Genomic DNA, 19,908 nt, shown 5'->3' with positions numbered 1-19,908 from the left:
ATGGGCAGCAGAAATGCTACAAGATGTGAATACAGAGCTGACAGCAAGCGTGGCGGCCTGCCGTTTCTTTTCACCATGTTCAGTGCCAGCACGTGATTGATCAAGAATTAAATTATAGACATGAGCCCCTCATTCAACTCACGTTTAGGTAGCGGCCTATGTTGCCACAATTTTTAGCATCCATGATGTAGCAGAACTCCTCATTGAAGAAGCTGCGTGTTGATGGTAGCTTTATAGGATGAGACTCTCCGCCGCTGCCAGGACCGTCCAGAGGTCCCACAGTAGGCTTGGCAGTGCTGCCTTTGTTGCCTGATGTCAAGATAAGAGACACCAAAACTAAGTAAGACAATTTAAAGGAATTTAAATGATTGGGTGAGGGAACAAACGCGCGTTAATGACATCTTAGTTGAAATCAAGAAAAAGAAATGGGCATGGGCAGGACATGTAATGAGGAGGGAAGATAACCGATGGTCATTAAAGGGACACTAAAGGTTACTATTAAGTCAACGTGGACTGTTGAAATACCATCACAGAAACCTCGAAACGCTTGTTTCGTGCCAAGGAGAGACTTATTTTAAGAGAAAATGTGTTCTGAAGCGTCCGCGTACCTCTAGCGCAGTTCAAATCGCCCGCCCTCCGATCGAGGAGTACTGACATCATGGTCTCATAGTGACGTTGCGCCATCGGTGAGTAGAACAGCGTCCGCAGACGGCGCTACGGCTTTTCTGCGCAAAACGCAAACGCGCGGCCAGAAACAGAGCCAAGACAGAGCCGACAGCAGAGCGAAAGCGGGAGTATGGTGGCTAGCGGAAAGAGAAACGAATTACGTCCCACGGCACACGGAGAGTCCGTTTTCGTTAAACTATAGGCTGCGGCGAGCTCGCAGCGTGGTCGGCGTGGTGGTCTGTGAGAAGTGACGAGCCTTTTCGCACTCGCAACAGGGCAGAAAAAAGTGCAAATCGACGCAAAACTCTGCCTAGAAACGTGCTTCGCCACAGCCAGGGCTCAATACGACCCAAGCTGGCACGAACCAGATGTCGTTTCCCACACTGCCACCAGGCGCCGCTACTATACCTCAAACTCCAGCGCAAGACGCCCATAAGCTGGTACTTTATTCTATGACGCAAATTTCGACGCTCGTCGCAATGGACCCTGACACCGACAGATTGGCTCGCGATGGTGGGCTCAACTTCAGCGATTTGAGCACCGGCGAGCGCGACCTGCTGCTGAGGGCTCGCACTGCCGGCGCCGTTGCGTACTACGACGGCGGCCTCGACACCGGCTCTCCGGAGCGGGAAAGCAACGAGGGATTCCCACGACATCACATGGACGTGGCATTCTCGCTGCTTGTTCCAAATGAAAGTTTCGCGAGCCAGCAGAACCCTCACAGCACGACGCGATAACAAAACTACTGAAACTCCAAAGTGTGCGCGGCGCAGAGTCGAGCGCGCAGAGTCGAGCGAAAACGAAGCCTTTCGAACACCCATATTACTGAAGGGTAACGTCAAAATGTTATTTTTCTTAGAATCGAATAGACGTAGACAAGTAGCATTTTTTTCCGTCTTATAATCGAATGAAATGATATTTTTAATACGAGTAGTTGAGTATTAGTAACACAAATTATGAGGAGTGCTTTCGTCATCGGGCTAGTACCGGAATGTCGCTGGGGGGTCTCAAATCGTGTCATGCATTTACCTCAATTTCTCGGTTACTAAAGCTCTGTTCGCGATTACATTGACGCCTTAGACGTTCTAGAACATTGCTCTACCACTTTAACTGGAGTTTTTGGTAACCTTTAGTGTCCCTTTAAGGGTAACGGACTGGATTCCGAGGGAAGGGAAGCGTAGCAGGGGGCGACAGAAAGTTAGGTGGGCAGATGAGATTAGGAAGTTTGAAGGGTCAACATGGCCACAATTGGTACATTACCGGGGCAGTTGGAGAAATATGGGAGAGGCCTTTGCCCTGCAGTGGGCGTAACCAGGCTGATGATGATGATGATGATGATGATGATGATGATGGTGATGATGATGATGATGAAATGAAGTGAAACACATCATAGAGAAGTGCAGACAAAAGATATTTATCTAGCTTTCTTTAGTTTCATTAGATAGTTGCTGACTCCGGATGCTAGGTTAAGCCTAGGCATAAACATTTTCTATCAGTGTTACTCCCACGTTACACAGTTGTTGAACACATACGATATCAATGGAAATGTAGCACTGTGGTGCCAAAACATGCTGTTCTTGCTTGAAAGTGCAGTGTTGGACACTGCATCGCACAAAACCAAGAGTATCGCCAAAAGTGTGATCTACGAACATTAGCAGTGCCTCATGTATCTTTGTACATGAGGCACTGTATGTATGTGCTCTTTGCATATACAGAAGAACCTCATTCATACGTTTTGGAAAAAAACACAAGAAAAAATGTGCTAACCAGGAAAATGTACGATTTGAAGCAACTAAAAAATTTGACAGACTAAACTACTGTTGACATGTGCATAATGCGAAGCGTCGCGTGGATCGTTGTGGCACGAGATGCCAACGCACGTCGAGTTGGTGGTGTTCCCGTGGCCTGAGACGAGTTTTATTGTTTTCCTATTGCATGGTGTTTTAAGAGGGCAACAGGAAAGCCAAACGATATCGAGCAGTTGGGCAACCCCGGATGCTGCCGAAGCGGAATGTGTTGCCCACATCGCACCGCCTGCAGCAGGGAATGGCGGCGCGTTTGGATTATCGCCTACTAAAAATGTGCAGCATGCTACCAATGGTACAACGCATTACGCACCATGCGCTGTAAAACAGATAGGTAAAGACACTCATCGCAATAGGTGTGGCGGCAACAGCTGCGAATGTGGCGTGCGATGATCTGGCTTTGCTGATCCCTAAATAAGAAACTGTGCGCGCCGTCGTCTCCACTTGAGACGGGTAGCTATAGTTTTTTCATGGGTGCCGCCATAGTGCTACGCAGTGGCGCCATCTATGAGCAGTCAGCATGCAGGCTTGGGCAAGCGCTCCGGCTTCTATGTCAGGTGTATGCTAGGCGGTAGTTTCTGACATTTGTTTCGCACTCGTGCGGTCTATTTCGTATGACGTGGTGTCTTCTATGTCGAAAACAGTTCTGTGAGACATACTACAGTGGTTAAGTCGGCATGGCCAGAGTTTCTGCTGGTGTTAGAAGTTGTGCTGTTATACTTTGACAAGCGTTCAAACTGTTAGCTGTGGATTACATTGCATGACTACCTGGTTCGGTGGATGAGGTTTCCACCCATGAATAAAATAGTTTTGGTTAGTAATAACAGCATACCTTACATTGTGAATTGTACTTGTCCAGCAAAGAGACCGTTTACGAACTGTGTGAGTGCCTGGAGCAGTGGTAGATGCTGGATTGCAGATATCTTTGTTCTATATAGCGTATAGCCAAAGCATGTGGCATCAATGTTTATAGATCTATGAATGCTGCGTGGCGTGACTATGCGAGATTACATTGCAGCGTTTGCCAGTTTCTTTCTTTTTTGTCTTCTTTCTTTTCCTTTTTTCAAGAGAGAAGATAACCAATTGTTTTTTTGTTTTTTTCGGTTGTGTTCGTCCCGTTCCTACGGCACACTCACCCTACAACAGGAATTCAGTCCTGAAAAATAGCCGTCACATTATTTTTATGTGATCCCTCTCAGATATTAGAGCTTTGCAGGACCAAAAAGGCAATGCCAAAGCACATAGCTTATATATGCATCATGCTGGTTCACCAACCGCAGTGACAGCTTGTGTTGAGCAGCGCCATGAGCCTCATGCAGGAGGCTAGCGTAGACAAGTAGCGATTTCAAGTCTACTAGACTTGAAATGCGTGAGAACGATGCCGGTGTATCACTAATATTTGATAGCGCCTGCCGCTTAGGTGTTTTGTGATTGCTTAGGTTGGCCGTACACGAGCGAGCACTCTTATGTTTTAGTCCCTACGCAAAGTGATCAAATAGTGAGCAGATTTACCATTTCATGCTAGCAATACAGAGATGCCAGTTCTCTTCATTGAATTAAAACCGATATACCCAAAATAGTTTCCAACACATACACACTGCGGTTGATACTGCGTGTCACATGTTTGAGCCCCCAAGAGATTTCCGTGTATTGCAGTTACCGATGCACCAAAAGGCTACACATTGGCTCCCTGACGACCTTGCCTAAAACATTTTGAGGTCGTTCCGCAGCACGTGACAGCAATACTTTCAAGCAGCGTCACGCCGGACTGCACAAGCCAGAGATGAGGAAAGGCTTGCCGCGCGCCCTTTCCTCCTTACCCGATGAAAAGTTCTATATACTGTTCTTGATCGTGCGCGCCTCGCGCCTTTCTTCATATGGGATCTAGTGGCCACAAAACGTATACAATCGCAGTCTGCAGCAGGCAACAGCGTGGCATTTATTTTATCACCTATTAAAAGGGTGCACTATAACTTCCAACGGCACCACGCGCTGCGAAACAAATAGGCGAAGATTCTTATCGCAATAGGATTGGCGGTGATAGCTGTGAATGCCACGTGCGACGACCCCGGAGATTTGCTGGCACAGAAATGCAAAATGGAGTGCACGCCGGCATTTTCAAATGAGACCGGCGGGGGAGTATCACAGTGAAGCTGCCACGTCAGGCACCTATATATACTGTTCTCGATCGTGCGCCTCGCGCTCTTTTTTTTTTGTTTACATGGGATCTAGCGGCCAGAAAACGTATCATACGATCGCAGTTTAACGAAGTACTGAACGTCGGTGGCGAAAAATCATGTGTTCTGGGAACGTATGAACCGGCAAAAAAAGAGCGTAACTCTATTGGGTCATTTTTTGTGTTCTCGATTGCGAACGTTGGTGCCAGGAAAACATACGTAACGGACCGTATCAACGAGGTTCTACTGTATACTAAGATGCTTTTAGTATACCCTTACCATTGCCATAACTGAATCTTACAGGCACAAACTGACCATGCACATGATGTAGCAAACATGCTGTGGAATAGCAACAGTAAGCTATGATAATGTATATATAATTCATTTATTAAATGTTTCATGAATACTTTCATGAATGTAATGTAATAGTAGACACGTGAAATAAAAAGAAGCAGGTCCTTAAGCCAGCATGTATGTTAACTGTTCTACATTTGCTTTCATTAAAATGGTCCTGAACGACTCCTCGGGCTTGGTGAAAAAACATAGTCCGCAGATAGCATACGCTGCTGTGAGCATCTCAGCCAAGTTTTTCAGTCGTGCGCGGCACGTGGAGCTTACAAGAGTCACCTTTCTCTCAAACGCTCTCTTTTCAGCAGAAGCCTGCTCCTCAGTCTTTTCTCGGCACTTTATTTCATAATGTACCAGATTCCCATACACGGCTGCTATTGGCCAATAGCTGATGTCAATCAAGAAGGGTATCTGAATCAGTGCGCTTCTTCCTGCTGTTACTACGTGCAGTCAAATCTCATTACTACAAACACCACATTAATGAATTTCTCAAATTTACAAATATTTCAAGAATCCCCACCAGACTGCTTATGTTTTCAATGTAAAAATATTTCAGAACTACGAATTTCAATATGCGGCATATTTCAGAAAACAGTTGAAACATGATTTATCGAAGTGATAACCACACTTGAATTATTTCGAACGTACTGCAAGAAATCGACCCTTGGAAAAAGCAAATCAACCTCTGCAGACAGCGTGGCATTGCCCCACTAACCGTCGCGACCATTTTGAAAGACCGAGACAAAATTGTCAAACTTCGCCAAGAGTCGCAACTTGCTCCTAGAGGAAACGGCTGCAGCTGGGAAACTTTCAAAATGCTGACCAAGCTGTTCTCATGTGGTTCAAACATGGCAGACTGCAAGGTTTGACCACTGGCTTATAACTGAAAGTTTTTCATTACAACATTTCAAAATAATGAACGATTGTCGGCAGTCCCGTATAATTTACTATATCAAGATTTGACTGTACATTTATTGACGATGTCTAATAAACAGGCTGAAGTAAACAAAAATATGCTTTCGAATTTCAATAGTTACGTACTTCCAGAAGAAGCCGACTATCATCTGGTCACACTCGGCTGCGGCCGCACGCAGAAGACTTAAACTTTGGCCACCCTGCTTATCGGTGTCATAGCTGTTGGGTCTCGCTAATTTCGACTAGGTAGTTTTGAATGCTCAACTAGCCTCAAACCATGGCAAACTCAAGGTCAGTCCACACGCAGACTTGCCAGCACATGCTCACTTTTCGCCGCTCCTGATTAGATGCGTTGGCAGACTTCGTGATAGCGTTTCAAAAATGCACAAGTTGGACGTGGCTACTACCCATCGGTCAAGCCGGTGAAGGAAAAAGCCGATACACACCACATAGCACTGGGTAACACGCTAGTGTCAGCACGCTAGTGTCAGTCAGACTGGAGCATACGAGTGTGAGCACACACTCAAGCCCTGTCGTGCCCTGTCGTGCGCAAAGCAAACGCTGTGCCTACACGTTACAGCTGGATGTAGCTGCGGTCTGCTATGTAGCATAGATACCACGGCTGCCACAGGCTGCCGCAACGAGTCCACTGGCTAAGCACAGTGCAGCTCGCTGAGGACAACCGCGTTTGGCTTACGCTTGGCGTGTCATAGGTGCCAAAATCAGAAGTAGTGGCATTTACTTCTGCAGACAAAATCAAATTTGAACTGCGTGCCACAGTGATGTTTCATAGGCGGAGCGTTGTGGGCACGCCCCGCTTTGCCATAGCCTTTGCAATGCAAGGCACTGAAGAAGGAGTGGAAGCACCGCAAAGGGCATGTTTGATTGCCAGTAACTCCACTTCTGCTGAACACATTAAATAACTTTTTGTGGTAAAGTATTTCTGAAAAATCCTCTCATAAATTCGAATGCCTTTCTCCACATCAATAAAAAGTGGTTCAGGGCCCCTTCAAAACTCACCTGTCTGTTTTTTTTGCTTCTTTGTTGGCTTTCTATTCTCAGACTTTGTGCTCGACTGACTCTCCTCACCTGGAGAAAATGAAACAGTAATGTTGTGGTTCAGTCAGTATACTTGGCATACCCTACTACAGGAGAACCTCAACATAAAGAAACATTGGATATAACGAAAAAGAATCTAAAATAAATCAAAATGCTTGAATTTTTTTTTCTGTTACAGACGCATGTGCTTATAATGAATATCAGACATTTGGAGGTATATTACTGCCAAATGCAACTTCATTTAAACAAAGTTCAACTGTAATCACATTCAGTGGCACATGGCAACAGCACAAAAGCTCCTCAACGTCTCAGTGCCTGAAGAACTAATCAGTAAGCACATTTATGCTTTTTCAAACATGGGTGAACCGACAGCATATAAAAGCAGGGAGGAGGCGCACTTAATACCTGGCTTGGCAAACATGCTGGATGCGTAAATTTGGCTTAACAGATTGTCTGCTAAAGACAGTCTAATGTACTTTAAGAAGTTTTCGAAGTGTGCATCGGCAGCATTGACCTTGCTTGTATAAAACAATCAAAATAATACAGTAAAATCTCGTTACTATGAACACCACATTAACGAACTTTTCAGATTTACAAATTCTTTTTAATCCCCCCAAAATGCCTATATTATCAATGCAAAAACTTTCAGTACTACAAATTTCAGATTACCGAATATTTCAGAACAAAGAACGTAATTTAATCCCGTAATCACCAAGATGTTTCGTTATTACGAAGTTCTGTTGAAGTTTCGGTACCGAATCGCTGAGGCTTACACCTATCATCATCATCCGCAGCAGCAGCAGCCATGCGCTGGGGAACCCGTTTCAACGGGTACAGCCCCAGCAGCATCAGCGTGAGCGTTGCGTATGGTCATGTTCGGACACTCCTACTACGTCGTAGGCCTGGCGTCACCATAGGCGTCACCATAGGCGTCATCGTAGGCCTAGCGTGGCTTTGCTGACAATGAGTTCTCCTGGCCCCCACGTTAAAAAAAAGCAACGCCAGTTTTCACTCAAAGAAAAAATGGGCATTTTGACGCAGCTGAATGCTGGAAGAAAGCAAGTCGACCTGTGCAGGGAGCATTATATTCCGCCGTCAACAATGGCAACAATGCTCAAGGATTGGGAAAAGATCATGAAATTGCATCGAGAGTCACAGCTGGCTCCCTCAAGAAAACGCTTGCGGCTTGGCAACTACCAGAACGTCGACGACGACGTCCTCACATGGCTTAAGGATGCCAGACAAAATGATGTGCTCTTGTCAGGCCCGATTATTCAAGCGAAGGCGCCACAGTTTGCGGCCACCTTGGACATCTCCAGTTTCGATGCAACTGCCAGATGGCTTTACTACTTCCGGCAAACGAATGGCATTGCGTGGCAGGTTGCTTGTGGCGAAGAAAAGGCAGCAGATGCCAAAAAGGCTCCACCTACGCCACAAGACTGCGAGGACACAGAGGAGCTCAACCCAGAACTGTGAAATGAGCTTACCGAGAAGCTCCCCGTCGACACCGTGGTGACCTTCGATGATTACATTGACAATGACAGTGCGGCGGCTACATCCGAGGAGCTCACCAACGAAGACATAGTGAATAAAGTGCATGAGCAAGAAGATTGCAATAGTGATGAAGACGATGCCGACACTGGATCAACACACAAAGAGGAAGAGACTGTTTCCAGCTCGGATGTTTTAGTTTTTCTAGAACAGATGCGATCATTCCTCAGGCGCTGTAAAGATGTCCCCGATGACGTTCAGAGGAAGGTCGCGGATGTAGAGGCGTTCGTCCTGCAACGCTTGCTTCTACTCACAAGAAGATTACAGACTTCTTCAAGCAATAAATTGTAGCTAAACTGTAACTGTGCCCAGCGTTCTCGTTCATTATTTACGCATGAACGTGCGCATCTACTGCAAAGGTATGTAATTTTCATTGTTGTGTTACATTACTGACATGAAAATATTGGTTTTTCGGTACTACGATAATTCAAATTAACGAATTAATTTCAGCGGTCCCACGAAGTTCATTGTAACGAGATTCTATTGTAATACAGATACCGTATTTACTCGCATAATGAGCACACTCGCCCAATAAATGCAGTCCCCACTTTTCCAATCAAGTGAGTTTCTTTTCTTTTCCTTGTATAATGATCGCACCCTGAACTTGGTGCCATCAAGTAAGACACGCGACACGATTCGGCGTCTGATATGGCATCTAGCGGGTACAATCGTGTTGAACGCCGCATCGGACACCAAATCGTACTGCACGTCGCCTATTTTATTGGGACAGCAGCTATATCGACACTCCAGGCGAATTTTTGCCGCTGCCATCACCGCGCGTTGCGTGCTGTAGGTGCGAGTGAAAGTATGTGAGGGAAGCCGATGATCGCTGCTCAATCTCGTGCGCGCAAGGCAGAAACACGAAGAGGAACTACGCCATCTTTCATCGTGCAGAAGACCCCAGGAAGGAGGGAGGGGCCAACGTTACTAGACTAGCTTCATTTGTAAAACTCCCCGCGCGCGCGCTTACAGCCGCTGTCGCCACTTCTGTGACAGCCGCCAGATGGCAACGCAGTTCCATCGGGCCCCACTGCAGACGCCTCGTCACAGCCTTGAGCTCGTGCGGACGGGCAGTTTGCGCGTGTTCCACGCTCGCTGGCGTTCTCCCTTGTCCGAAATAATACTGAAAGAAGGGTAAACTGCACGAAAGGAAGAAACGCATACAGCGAAGCGCAGAAGCTGCGTTTCTAAATGTCGAGTGTTTCTTGCTGTCGTCGTAACGTTTCGCGCAGTTTAGGCTCACGAGCCTGAATATCTGGCCAAAGTGCGTGATTGTAGGAGAATCTTCATCCCCACCGAAGCTTCTCACCACGCCAAAGAAGCGCTACAAAAAGAAAGATGAAGTCGGTCTTTGGACACACAAGCCACAAAAAAAAAAAAAAAGTCGGATTGTTCATTCTGTGAGGATGCTTAATCAGCGAAGCTGAAACGTGCGGCCCCTGTGTTTATCACTGGGTTAATCCCGAGGACTCATTAAAGCATTTCTCAGTTATGAGGTTACACACACAATCGGCTGCGACGGAGAGAACGACGCCACTGACGGTATGCCCGCAGTCCGCAGTTGTCGCTTGCGTTCGATGTCTCGAGTTTGCTCGGCGGCGTGGTTAGCAGCCTTCGCCTGCAATTTGCAGCTTGTGATTCTTCGAAATTAAATTTCTTCAAAATTAAATCTTTCCGTTACGTAAGACCATGAGTGGCTCATACTCCCTTAAGCAATGGCTGATACCCCCGTAAACGCGGCCTCCCCATTACGACGACAGAAGTGAAGTGAAATTCTACGCTGGAAAGATGAACGGCCACGCAGCTAGCTGTGGAAGACGACGACGAACGCGGGAGCAGTGGCACGAGCGCGTGCCGTGGATTTCGCAGAAAGTTTCCGCTCGGCACGAGGAATCGCTCTGTTCCACGCCGAGCGAAGCGTGGTTGCTGGAAGCACAGAAAAAGTGGTGCGCCGAACTGTCGACATTGTTCCGATAGCGGCCTATGCAGCCAGGTACGCAGCACGTCGGCATCGTCTGCTGATATTCTTAAGAAACTCGGCGAAGGCTACAGTTCCACAGATGACATGCTTGGTGAAATTCGCTGTCAACAACGAACCACAGAATATACCAACGCTGCACCGCGTGCTTAGTCCGGCCCGCCCGCGTAGCCGGCTAGTGAGGAAGTGAAGCCAGGCGCGACTGCAGCGCCACGAACGCGCGGGCGGGTGGCGGTTCCGCACAACGGCGCCGAGTTTTAAAACTGAAGCTAGTCTATTAACGTTGGGAGGGGCGGCGGCGTTGTACTCTGGCAGCAACTGCGTGCTGCACGACCACACCTGAGGGGCGCCGCTGATCGCGGCTCAATCTCCCGCATACAAGTGAGTAAATTGGGAAGGAAACACGCCGTCTTCCATCACACGCATGGCGCCGGGGGGAGGGGTTGACGGATGGGGGGGGCGGGTTATTTCGGCAGCAACTGCACGTTGCGCAGCTGCGGTACGCCCTATCGTGAAAGCGATCTGCGTTGAGAGCCGAGCCTAGGTGCGGCGGCAGTGGCTCATACCTGTGTACGTGACGCACTCTCGCTGCTCAGTTTGCGCTGAAGCGATACACAGCACACAGATCACATCGCTCGTTGCTGCTGCCGCGCTTCCCAACGTCAGCGTTTTGACAGAGGGTGGCCACGGTCATTGAGTGCAATGTGTTCATGTTTGTCTGTGCACGCTGCCACCATGCTTATTAATTTACCCAGTAAGCGAATGTTTGCAAGTTTATACAGCCGATAAAACTACCATCCTTACTTCGTATAGCTGTGTACACATTTGCCATTGCAATTGATGGTTAGCATTTCAGGCAAAACCAACTTTTATTTTAGAGGTGGCCACCAAAAAAAGATTCTCAAAGAATCTTACACCGCATAATGAACGCACCCCCAACTTTGCGCATGTTTTTTCGGGAAAAAAAGTATGTTCATTATGCAAGTAAATACGATAACATCCATTAATTTGACCCAGATGAGACTCCAACGAAACTGATCAAATTACCTGGCAAGTCGAATTAAATAAGAGGCAGAAAAACGGCAATACACACCGCTGATTAATTTAGCAGCAGTTTCTCATTTCTAAGGCGCCCCTCAATCGAAGGAGCACCCACTTTTTTTGTGTTCGAAGTAGGAAAATAACGTAGATATGACATTAAAGCTCGTAAACAAAGTATAAATATAACGTGCCCCCATTTTTTAGCAAGAAAGGTGTAGCATGCCCCTATTCTGGCACTAATGAAAGGATGAAACCAGCAAACTTTGCTTATACAAAGCAAATATTTACTATTTGCACCTGATGTCCATCAACGTCACTCTCAAACAGCACTTTATTGCTGTCTATGAACCACACCATGTTCTCCATATGGTCCATTGCGTGTTTGATATTCTGAATATATCAAATGACTTTGCAACATTCTCAAACGGGATGGTGGCCAATGCCTAGATTAACCACACAGCTCATCCTGCGATGCATCGCAATTTTCTGAAACGCCAATAACATGATGCAATTAGCTGTCACTAACATATCATGTAAAATAACCTACCGTATTTACACGATTGTAAGTCAACTCAAATGTAAGTCGACCCCCCCATATCGCGTGACAGGAAAAAAAAAAAGGAGCATACCCGAGGGCGCATTCGATAATGAAAATTTATTAGTAACTGACATGGTCACTGGACTACTCGTCTTCACTAGCGCTGCCATCGTCATCGTTGCTGCGGTCCCACAGCGCGTCGTCGTCCAGCAAAATTTCACATTTGGCAAACGACCGCACCACGACATCTTGTGGAACAGCAGCCCACGCCGAATGCACCCAACCACACGGAGCCGTCAGGGAGGCTCTTTTGACAGGTCCGGTTGGCGTAATTTCGCGGTCTTCTGCCGCCAGCCACTCGTTGTACTCACGGCGGAGCAGGGCCTTAAAAGGCGAAGGTCCGGGCTTGTTTCATGACCATGTCCCACTTCACTGGCAGAGACCGATCACACATTTCAGCAACGTACGCCGCAAGTTAGCCTACAGCTCCAGAAAGCATCCAGACTTCGGCACGTGGGAAATTTCTCACTTGCCATCACAGGCGAAAATTTCGCTTCGCTGCAGTCGCCACTCTCGCACCACCCGTTCAGAAACATCGAAATTGCAGCCCGCTGCGCAGTGATTTGTTTCTTCGGCGTAAAGGATGGCAGCCCTCTTGAATGCTGCTGTGAACGAGTGCCAAAAGATTAGTGGGCCTGGAGCACTCATGACGACTGGGGAAGCGTAGAAGTAGCACGTAGCCGGCAGTCAAGTGAAACGCGTCAAACCAATGCCAAGGCCTTTCAACAGAGAAAGAGAAACGGAGAAACCCGCGAGCGGTGTCGGCTCTTCCATGAACTACCGATACTCCCCGCAAGCGCCGCCATTCTGAGGGTGCCGCCGCAAATGGGAACAGCGGCGCTTCCATCAACTATCGACACCCTCCCCATGAGTGTTGCGTGCACTGTAATACTCTCAAAAATGTTGAAAAACCCTTCCGAAAAGCGAACAAGCACGCGGGATAGCGAAAAGATGCGGGTAGGGCCATAGAGCAAACATAAAATTGTAACTACGTTGCAGCTCCCGTTGGTCTCGCTTTTTTGGCGGGGCCATGTTTTGGTTTCGATTGTAAGTCGACCCCCCAACTTCAGACTTTCAAATTTCAAAAAAGTGGTCGACTTACAATCGTGTAAATATGGTATCTTTTGAATGAGTTTTTTCCAAGTAGTGACTGAAGGAGGCATATCATCATCGTCACGCTACATGAGAACTAATACTGCTGCCACTTTGTGATGACAATGGTGATGATGCTGACTAGGCTGGCTCTGATGATAGGCTGTTGCGCATGCGGTTTTGGTTTCATATACAATTGCTATGCACAGGCAATTTTCAGACTAATTTCCTAGGGAAAGAAAGGCGCACATTAGTATCAGGTAAATACTGTAATCCTTCATTATGAGCCACCATTTTTGCTTGGAAATCTTTCTAGGGCAGGTCGAAGATGAGCATTTTCAATAAGGACTAGCGTGGGTTCAGTGTCCATTAAGCTCCACCAAGACATGCACTGCTGCTAAAGAGGTTGCAACTATTGTGTTGACCATAGGGGTCAGGTGTGTGCATGCTGATAAAAGCTAATTTTAGGATTGAAATAACAAAAGTTTGGTCCCATAGGCGCTGGTTAGGAACATTGGTTGGAATCGAATTAACTGGAGTCGAGTTAAAGGAAGTCTACTGCAACATTGCTCAAATATTTCTGCAGAAGTTTGCCCATCAATTGGTCTTAATGTGAAAATGTAACACAGGGGCGATGAGAGGCATTGCAACGAAGGGTTTCTGGTTAACTGTAACCACCTGGAGTTCATTAATAATGTGCACATAAACTTAAGTAGTGTACAAGTGCCTTTGCGTTCCAGTCGTATCGGAATACAGCCAGTAGGGTTAACCGAACCTGTTACCACATGCTCAGCAGGAGAATGGAATAGTCAACAAGTTACCATGGCGAGCCCTTTTTTTTCCTCTTCCCTTTGCAAAAACGTTTCTTAGGGCTTCCCCCAAAGCATCTCAGAACTTTGAGAAAACACAAACCTGCATATATCACACTGATAACTGGTAATATGAATTAACTGAAAATGATCACACACATCTACCATTTGTCATTTTGCACAAAGAGCATGTCCGTTAGAAGAATGGTTTGCTGCACAAACCTGCTGCATCAGATGGCTTGTCTTCTGTGCTCTTCGAGTCACACGAATCGTCGTCTCCAGACTTCTCAGATGAGTTCTTCTTACTTGCTTTGCTCTTTGCATTCTCTTCTTTCTTGATGCCATTCACGTTCTGCACTTCATCGTTACTTGTGCTGTCTTCGTCATCATTTGCCTTGCTGTCGGAAGAGTCCTCTGCCAGTGGCACCCTCTGTTTTTGTACCCTTGTACTTTGTTTCCTGGAGTGATACAAAACAAATGTAACACACATGGAACACTGCATTAAGAAATATCTACTACAGAGATGTGTCACATTGGTACTGACTGACTGACTGATTGATTAAAGCGAAAGCCTTAGCTCTCTATGTTTCAAGGACGTGTTTCAAGGACGTGTTGTGAAGTACAGAAAATATCATGTGACCCAAGGAAAGCCAGAAGCGAACCAAAGCATTAACCAAAGTTAATGATTTATTAGTGTTGGGTAAAGGTGGATTAGGGTGGATTAATTTCAATGATGCAGGATTAAGGTGTATTAAAGAGGATTGAGGTGGTTTAATGAGGATTAAGGCAGATTAAGATGAATTACAGTAGGCTTTACAAGGTTTTCACCTTCACATATCTCAGGCGATTAGCTAAGGACACCCGGGAATTTCCTATTGATTGGGTTTAGGATCTCAAAATTGCATGAGGGGTACGTGAGTGGCAGCCGAGAATTTCACCTGCAACATCGTGCTCGGCAGGAGAACAACACTGCCACCACTCACCATCCCTAGCCACTGTAGCAAATGCATGAATGCTTGTTTACAAGATGTCAACTAAGAGCTGTTTCACAATGACCCAGAGAATTGTATATATGCCACAAGAGGTACACTCTAGCTTTCCAGAAACATACAAGGACACACTGTCTGAACAAACTGTGTGAACTGGCAGCCCAACAATACTGGCCATTTAAACAGTTGTTTCCTTGCAAAGGAATATTTCTGCAAATCAACATTCACCCTCTGCTGCAATTCAAAGAGTGATACCACTTGCATGCTCAAGACATGCGATAATTAAGATGATACTGCAAGGTACGAGGTCACAGCACCTACCTAGGAATGTCAGCACCACCAGAGTCATAGTCAGAATCAGATAAGCCTTCAAGCGCCTCTTCCTCACTGAAAGCATAGAAGGCAAAGTGTGTTAATAAGTAAGCACAGCAATAACCAGCTCTGGTAATCCATTTCTCAATGAAAGCAAAGAGCTAAGACAATGTTTTGCGATGACTTCAGCTACAGGCACCAAATGATAATTTGGACAACTTTGCAGCACCATCCTGCTCACCCAATAGACAGTGTATAAGGATGACAGATATTTTGGATGCCTAACAGCATGTCATTCTATATTTTGAACTCCACTTGGCACTACTGCAGACTAATTTGGCCACTAAGCTCAGCAAAAAATTCTAAGCTTTTGCTGTAGCTTACAGACTCCGCGTTTATGGGAAGCAAATGCCTTTGCACATTCTTGCCGTTAAGATTTAGCAGCAGATGCTGCAAGCAATTCTACGTGGTGCCATTCCACAGCACCTCGCAAAAAAAAAAGAAGATAGAAAGAAAGAAAAGTAAGAGAGACAACAAATAAATAATTAAAAAATGCAGTGACTTGGAAACAGACAAGCAAGTACACAAAGTGTACAACTATATTGACAAGATAATGTTTGCAACACCAAAGTTTACGGGCTGCACACTCGTAACAAGTATGGCAGTGCTCACTTACAAGCCAAACAATTTGGTTTCAAGTGTGAATGTAATAAACCCAGGAGATAATCTGTATTGCAAGTGCCTCAGACTTACTCTACACTCTTGTCAGAGTCGTCATCTGAAGCTGGGACGACATCGCTTTCATAGCCCTCCTTCTGTTTTTCCACAACTTCAATGTGGTCCAGTTCAGCCAGGTACTCATCACCATACTGGTTGCCATCCTGCACAAGGCATCCAAACATACACGATCATCCACTGCCTAACCTCAAATGAGGTCCATGCACTCTTTCCTTTTTTAGAGGATATGTTCAAGCTCCGTAAGGAATGCCTTGCTGGGAATTGTTTTAAAAATTTCCCCATGCATTGTAACAGCAGCAAGCACTGATAGCCTAAAGAAATGCAGTACTGGCACGCTTTTTTTAGCCCACATTTGAAATCAGTTCCAATTCAGTTTGTCTGTTAACATATGCAGAAATCTGTTCTGTAAGATTCTTTAATATATATTGAAAAGACGGGGAATGCGGGAGATGGAGATTCAAGACGATGAGCAAAACGTGAACAAGGCGAATGCAGGAGCCAGGCTCCTGCATTCACCTTGTTCACGTTTTGCTCATCATCTTTAATATACATTGGAACTTGTAATCATCCTGGAAGCATTCTGATGAAATAATTTTTCAAAATGAATTGTAACAGCAGAGTTAGAAGCAAATGAAGTGTTGCAAGGTGATGGTTCAAGGAATCTAGCTACCCTCTCTGCAACAAAAGCTTTCTTTAACTGCCTTGACCAGCACCCCCAATGATCATTTTCCTCACATCTTCTCTCCAACGTCAGAGCAGACAGCCTGCGTCACAACTGTGTAATAAGCCCTGCTTTCCTTTTATCTTGTGTGATTTGCATTCCATGAGAAACCATAGTGGATACACCCAGATCTCTGACGATCAGCAACATGGTAGGCGATACCTGCGACAGTCTTAGTAAGCAGAGATTAGCTGCTCTAGGAAAAAGGATGTAAGGCTTTAATTTGAATTTTCAGCTGTCTTTACAGTGCACATAGGTGTAATGTTCTGATGTCACAACAGTCGCTGCATGATCTATGCGGTGCTTGCTTGTTTGCAATTGCCAGACCAGTGGCTTTTAAAGCATCCTTCCCCTCTCCCCCTCTTTCTTGGATCTCACTATCTTTCACTAGCACAAGAAAAGTGCTCATATTTGAAATTATACATACCTAATATGATAAATACATTTAACAACCGATTTTTCAGACATACCCAATAATAAAGACGCCTTTGAAGCACTGCCACATACGCTACAGAGCCAATGAATAAGGACATGCGAAATTTCAGATGCTGCTTGCAGTTTGATTTTTCTGACTTCTTACCATGACCGCAGGTTCAAAACAGCATTAATCAAAGCCACCACCATCGTCACTTCTATCTCTCAGCCTCGCACCAGCGCTCTCACATGCTGATCCACTGGAAGCCATAGCCAGCCGTAGCTATTTGTGTTTGGCCACATGGTGTTCGGTGCATGGTCATGTTGTACCGTCATGCGTTATGCAACACTAGGCCAAGCTGCTTTCACATTCAATACCAAACTCCCTGCTGTTTGGTGCTGAGTTTTTCATTTATAGGATTTGTCAGTGTCAGCAATGGCACTGACTCCACCTTCGTCATCCTCACTGATGGCTCGAAAGCACAGAAAGCACTACCGTAGGTTGATGATAGAAAAGAAAGCCACCATCATCAGAAAAGTTCGGAGTGGCTGGTCAAAAGCCGGAGTGGCCGGTCAAAAGTTGAAGTGGTCAAGAAGTTCGACATTTCCAACCAGAGGATATCAGAATTTCTCAAAAATAAAGTGAAGACCTTGGAAGCAGCCAGAAAATCAACCAGGGCTGAAAAAAGAACAGGAGTCAGGGTGTCTACCGAAAGTTTGAGGAACCTATTCTTGTGCGCTTAAATGCCATGATCACCAAGCAGGTGGCGATTTCCAGTTACATTATGAAAGAAAAGGCAGAAGCTCTTGCACTTCAAATGAGCGTCGAGAACTTCCAAGTTCAGTGATGGGTGGTTGAGGAATTTCAAAAAGTGAAATGACCTCCGGTACAAGAATATGTGCAGTGAAAGCAGTGCTGTCAATGATTCAGCTGCGGCCTCTGTTGCAGCAGTTCATGCTCGAGAGCATTTTCAACTGTGATAAGACTGTTTTGTTTAACACAGTGCTTTCAGGGAAAATGCTTGCCTTTGCTGATGACCTCTGCCATTGTGTCAAACAAAGCAAAGAATAGCTGAATGTCCTCGTCAGAAGCAACATGTCGGACAGAGAACAACTTCCAATGCGCGTCATAGGAAAGTCGAAGAATCCAACATGTTTTAAGAGGGCAACCCTACCTGTTCTGTACAATATGAACAAGAAGGCTTGGCTAATGCAGCAGTGATTCAAAGAGTATGTCTGTAAGTTGGACAGAAGGCGTGAACAGCAAAATCAAAAAGTTCTCCTGTTTGTGCACAACTGTGCTGCACATGAACACACCAAGAATCTAAAAGCTGTACGGACAGAATTCCTGCTGCCGAACATGACAGCAGCCCTCCAGTCATTCGACCAAGGTGCAATTTCTGCAATTTGAAGCTTCTGTTCAAGTAACAAATGTGTGCTTATAATGAAAATTAGACAAAATGAAATTATTTTCGTGCCGGATGAGACTGTTACAACAAGGTTCAACTGTGCTCATTAAAAGATACTAATGAAAGAGTGCATATAGCATCAAGCTAGGCAAATGAGGCTTTGGGTTTTAACTTTTCTAACATCCGAGCTAACATAGCAGTACAACAACCAGCTAATATCAAGCACTGATGCCAAGCAACACTGTTATCTTGCATCAACTAGATAAGTGGTCTTGTTGCACCATGCGTAAGTGCCACCCCTGCCTGGCAGCCCTCAATCAACACAATGAAGCACTATACACACCTCATTGGCAGCCTGCTCATTTAGTAGTTGGCCGGAATAGACACATATGAAGCTTCCCATGGGCAAGTCATCGAGGCACCGGATGCCCCAGCCCCGCTTCTCAGTCTTGAAGACTTGCAGACGGGCGCGCAGGCCATTCTGCACCACACGGTTGTAGCAGCTGCGCGAGCAGTGGCACTGCGAATTGCACTCGTACACTCCTGTGATGTGTGGCTCCTGCAGCCGACGGTAGTGGTAGCCCGCATTAGAGTTCCTGCCACTTGTCAGGGCCTCAGTCGCTGCAATGGTTAACTGCTGGCAGCTACACTTCTCCCGGTCCTGCATGATGTACATTGTGGTACATGTACATTTTGTCCAATAGCTCAGCTATATATAAATATATATATATATATATATATATATATATACATATGAGGGGGGGGGGGGGGGGGAGTATTGTGACATCAATACTCTTTTTCAGCTTTGGCCTTCCACCCATACCGCAGAATTCCTGTAGCACCACCCTTTTTCTCCTGCATAGGACTGCCATTTCTGTGTTCCTGACAAGCTATTTGCTTAATTGGTTACAACTGGGTGCGACAAGTTTTCATCACTCTTTTCCAGCTGTTGTACCTCTCTGGCTCGCTTAATTAAACGTGAAAACCATCTCAGCACTTCCTTGAAAACCGTGGAACACCTTTCGGAGTTCTGCTTGCAAAGACCACAATCTTCTATCCAATATGGCACTCTCACAAATATTGAGCACGTTCAGGGGGCAATGGAAGGAGCCCTGCAGGAAAGTCAAGAGAATAGCTGTGAACTTTGCATTGACCAGCAAGAGCACAGCTGCCCCTGATTCGTACAAGTTTTCAAGACAAAAATTCCAGGACTTTTCAAGGCCCTTTCAATTAATCTTCAAGGATACCATTGCATAGAACATGATGCATCTTTATTGCACTTTTCA

The 19,908-nt window shown here is 45.8% G+C and overlaps 1 protein-coding gene across 7 annotated transcripts in view; it reads right to left on the bottom strand.

Moving 5' to 3' along the window:
* Positions 1 to 19,908, bottom strand: part of egg (SET domain bifurcated histone lysine methyltransferase eggless) — a 112,639-nt gene that overhangs the window by 5,304 nt on the left and 87,427 nt on the right. For 6 of the 7 annotated variants that reach the window (XM_050183428.3, XM_055074024.2, XM_050183430.3 and 3 more), the window contains 6 exons: positions 18,966 to 19,283; positions 16,094 to 16,221; positions 15,350 to 15,415; positions 14,262 to 14,497; positions 6,932 to 7,000; positions 143 to 309 (listed from right to left, as the gene is read on the bottom strand). In XM_050183428.3, coding sequence (XP_050039385.1) covers positions 143 to 309; positions 6,932 to 7,000; positions 14,262 to 14,497; positions 15,350 to 15,415; positions 16,094 to 16,221; positions 18,966 to 19,283 — 984 coding nt within the window. The remainder of the gene's footprint in view (positions 1 to 142; positions 310 to 6,931; positions 7,001 to 14,261; positions 14,498 to 15,349; positions 15,416 to 16,093; positions 16,222 to 18,965; positions 19,284 to 19,908) is intronic. The other variant, XM_055074023.1, reaches the window with a different exon arrangement.

The sequence above is a fragment of the Dermacentor andersoni genome, chromosome 4, assembly GCF_023375885.2.
Source record: "Dermacentor andersoni chromosome 4, qqDerAnde1_hic_scaffold, whole genome shotgun sequence".
Taxonomy (NCBI): Eukaryota; Metazoa; Arthropoda; class Arachnida; order Ixodida; family Ixodidae; genus Dermacentor; species Dermacentor andersoni.
This window is presented reverse-complemented; position numbering and strand designations above follow the sequence as displayed.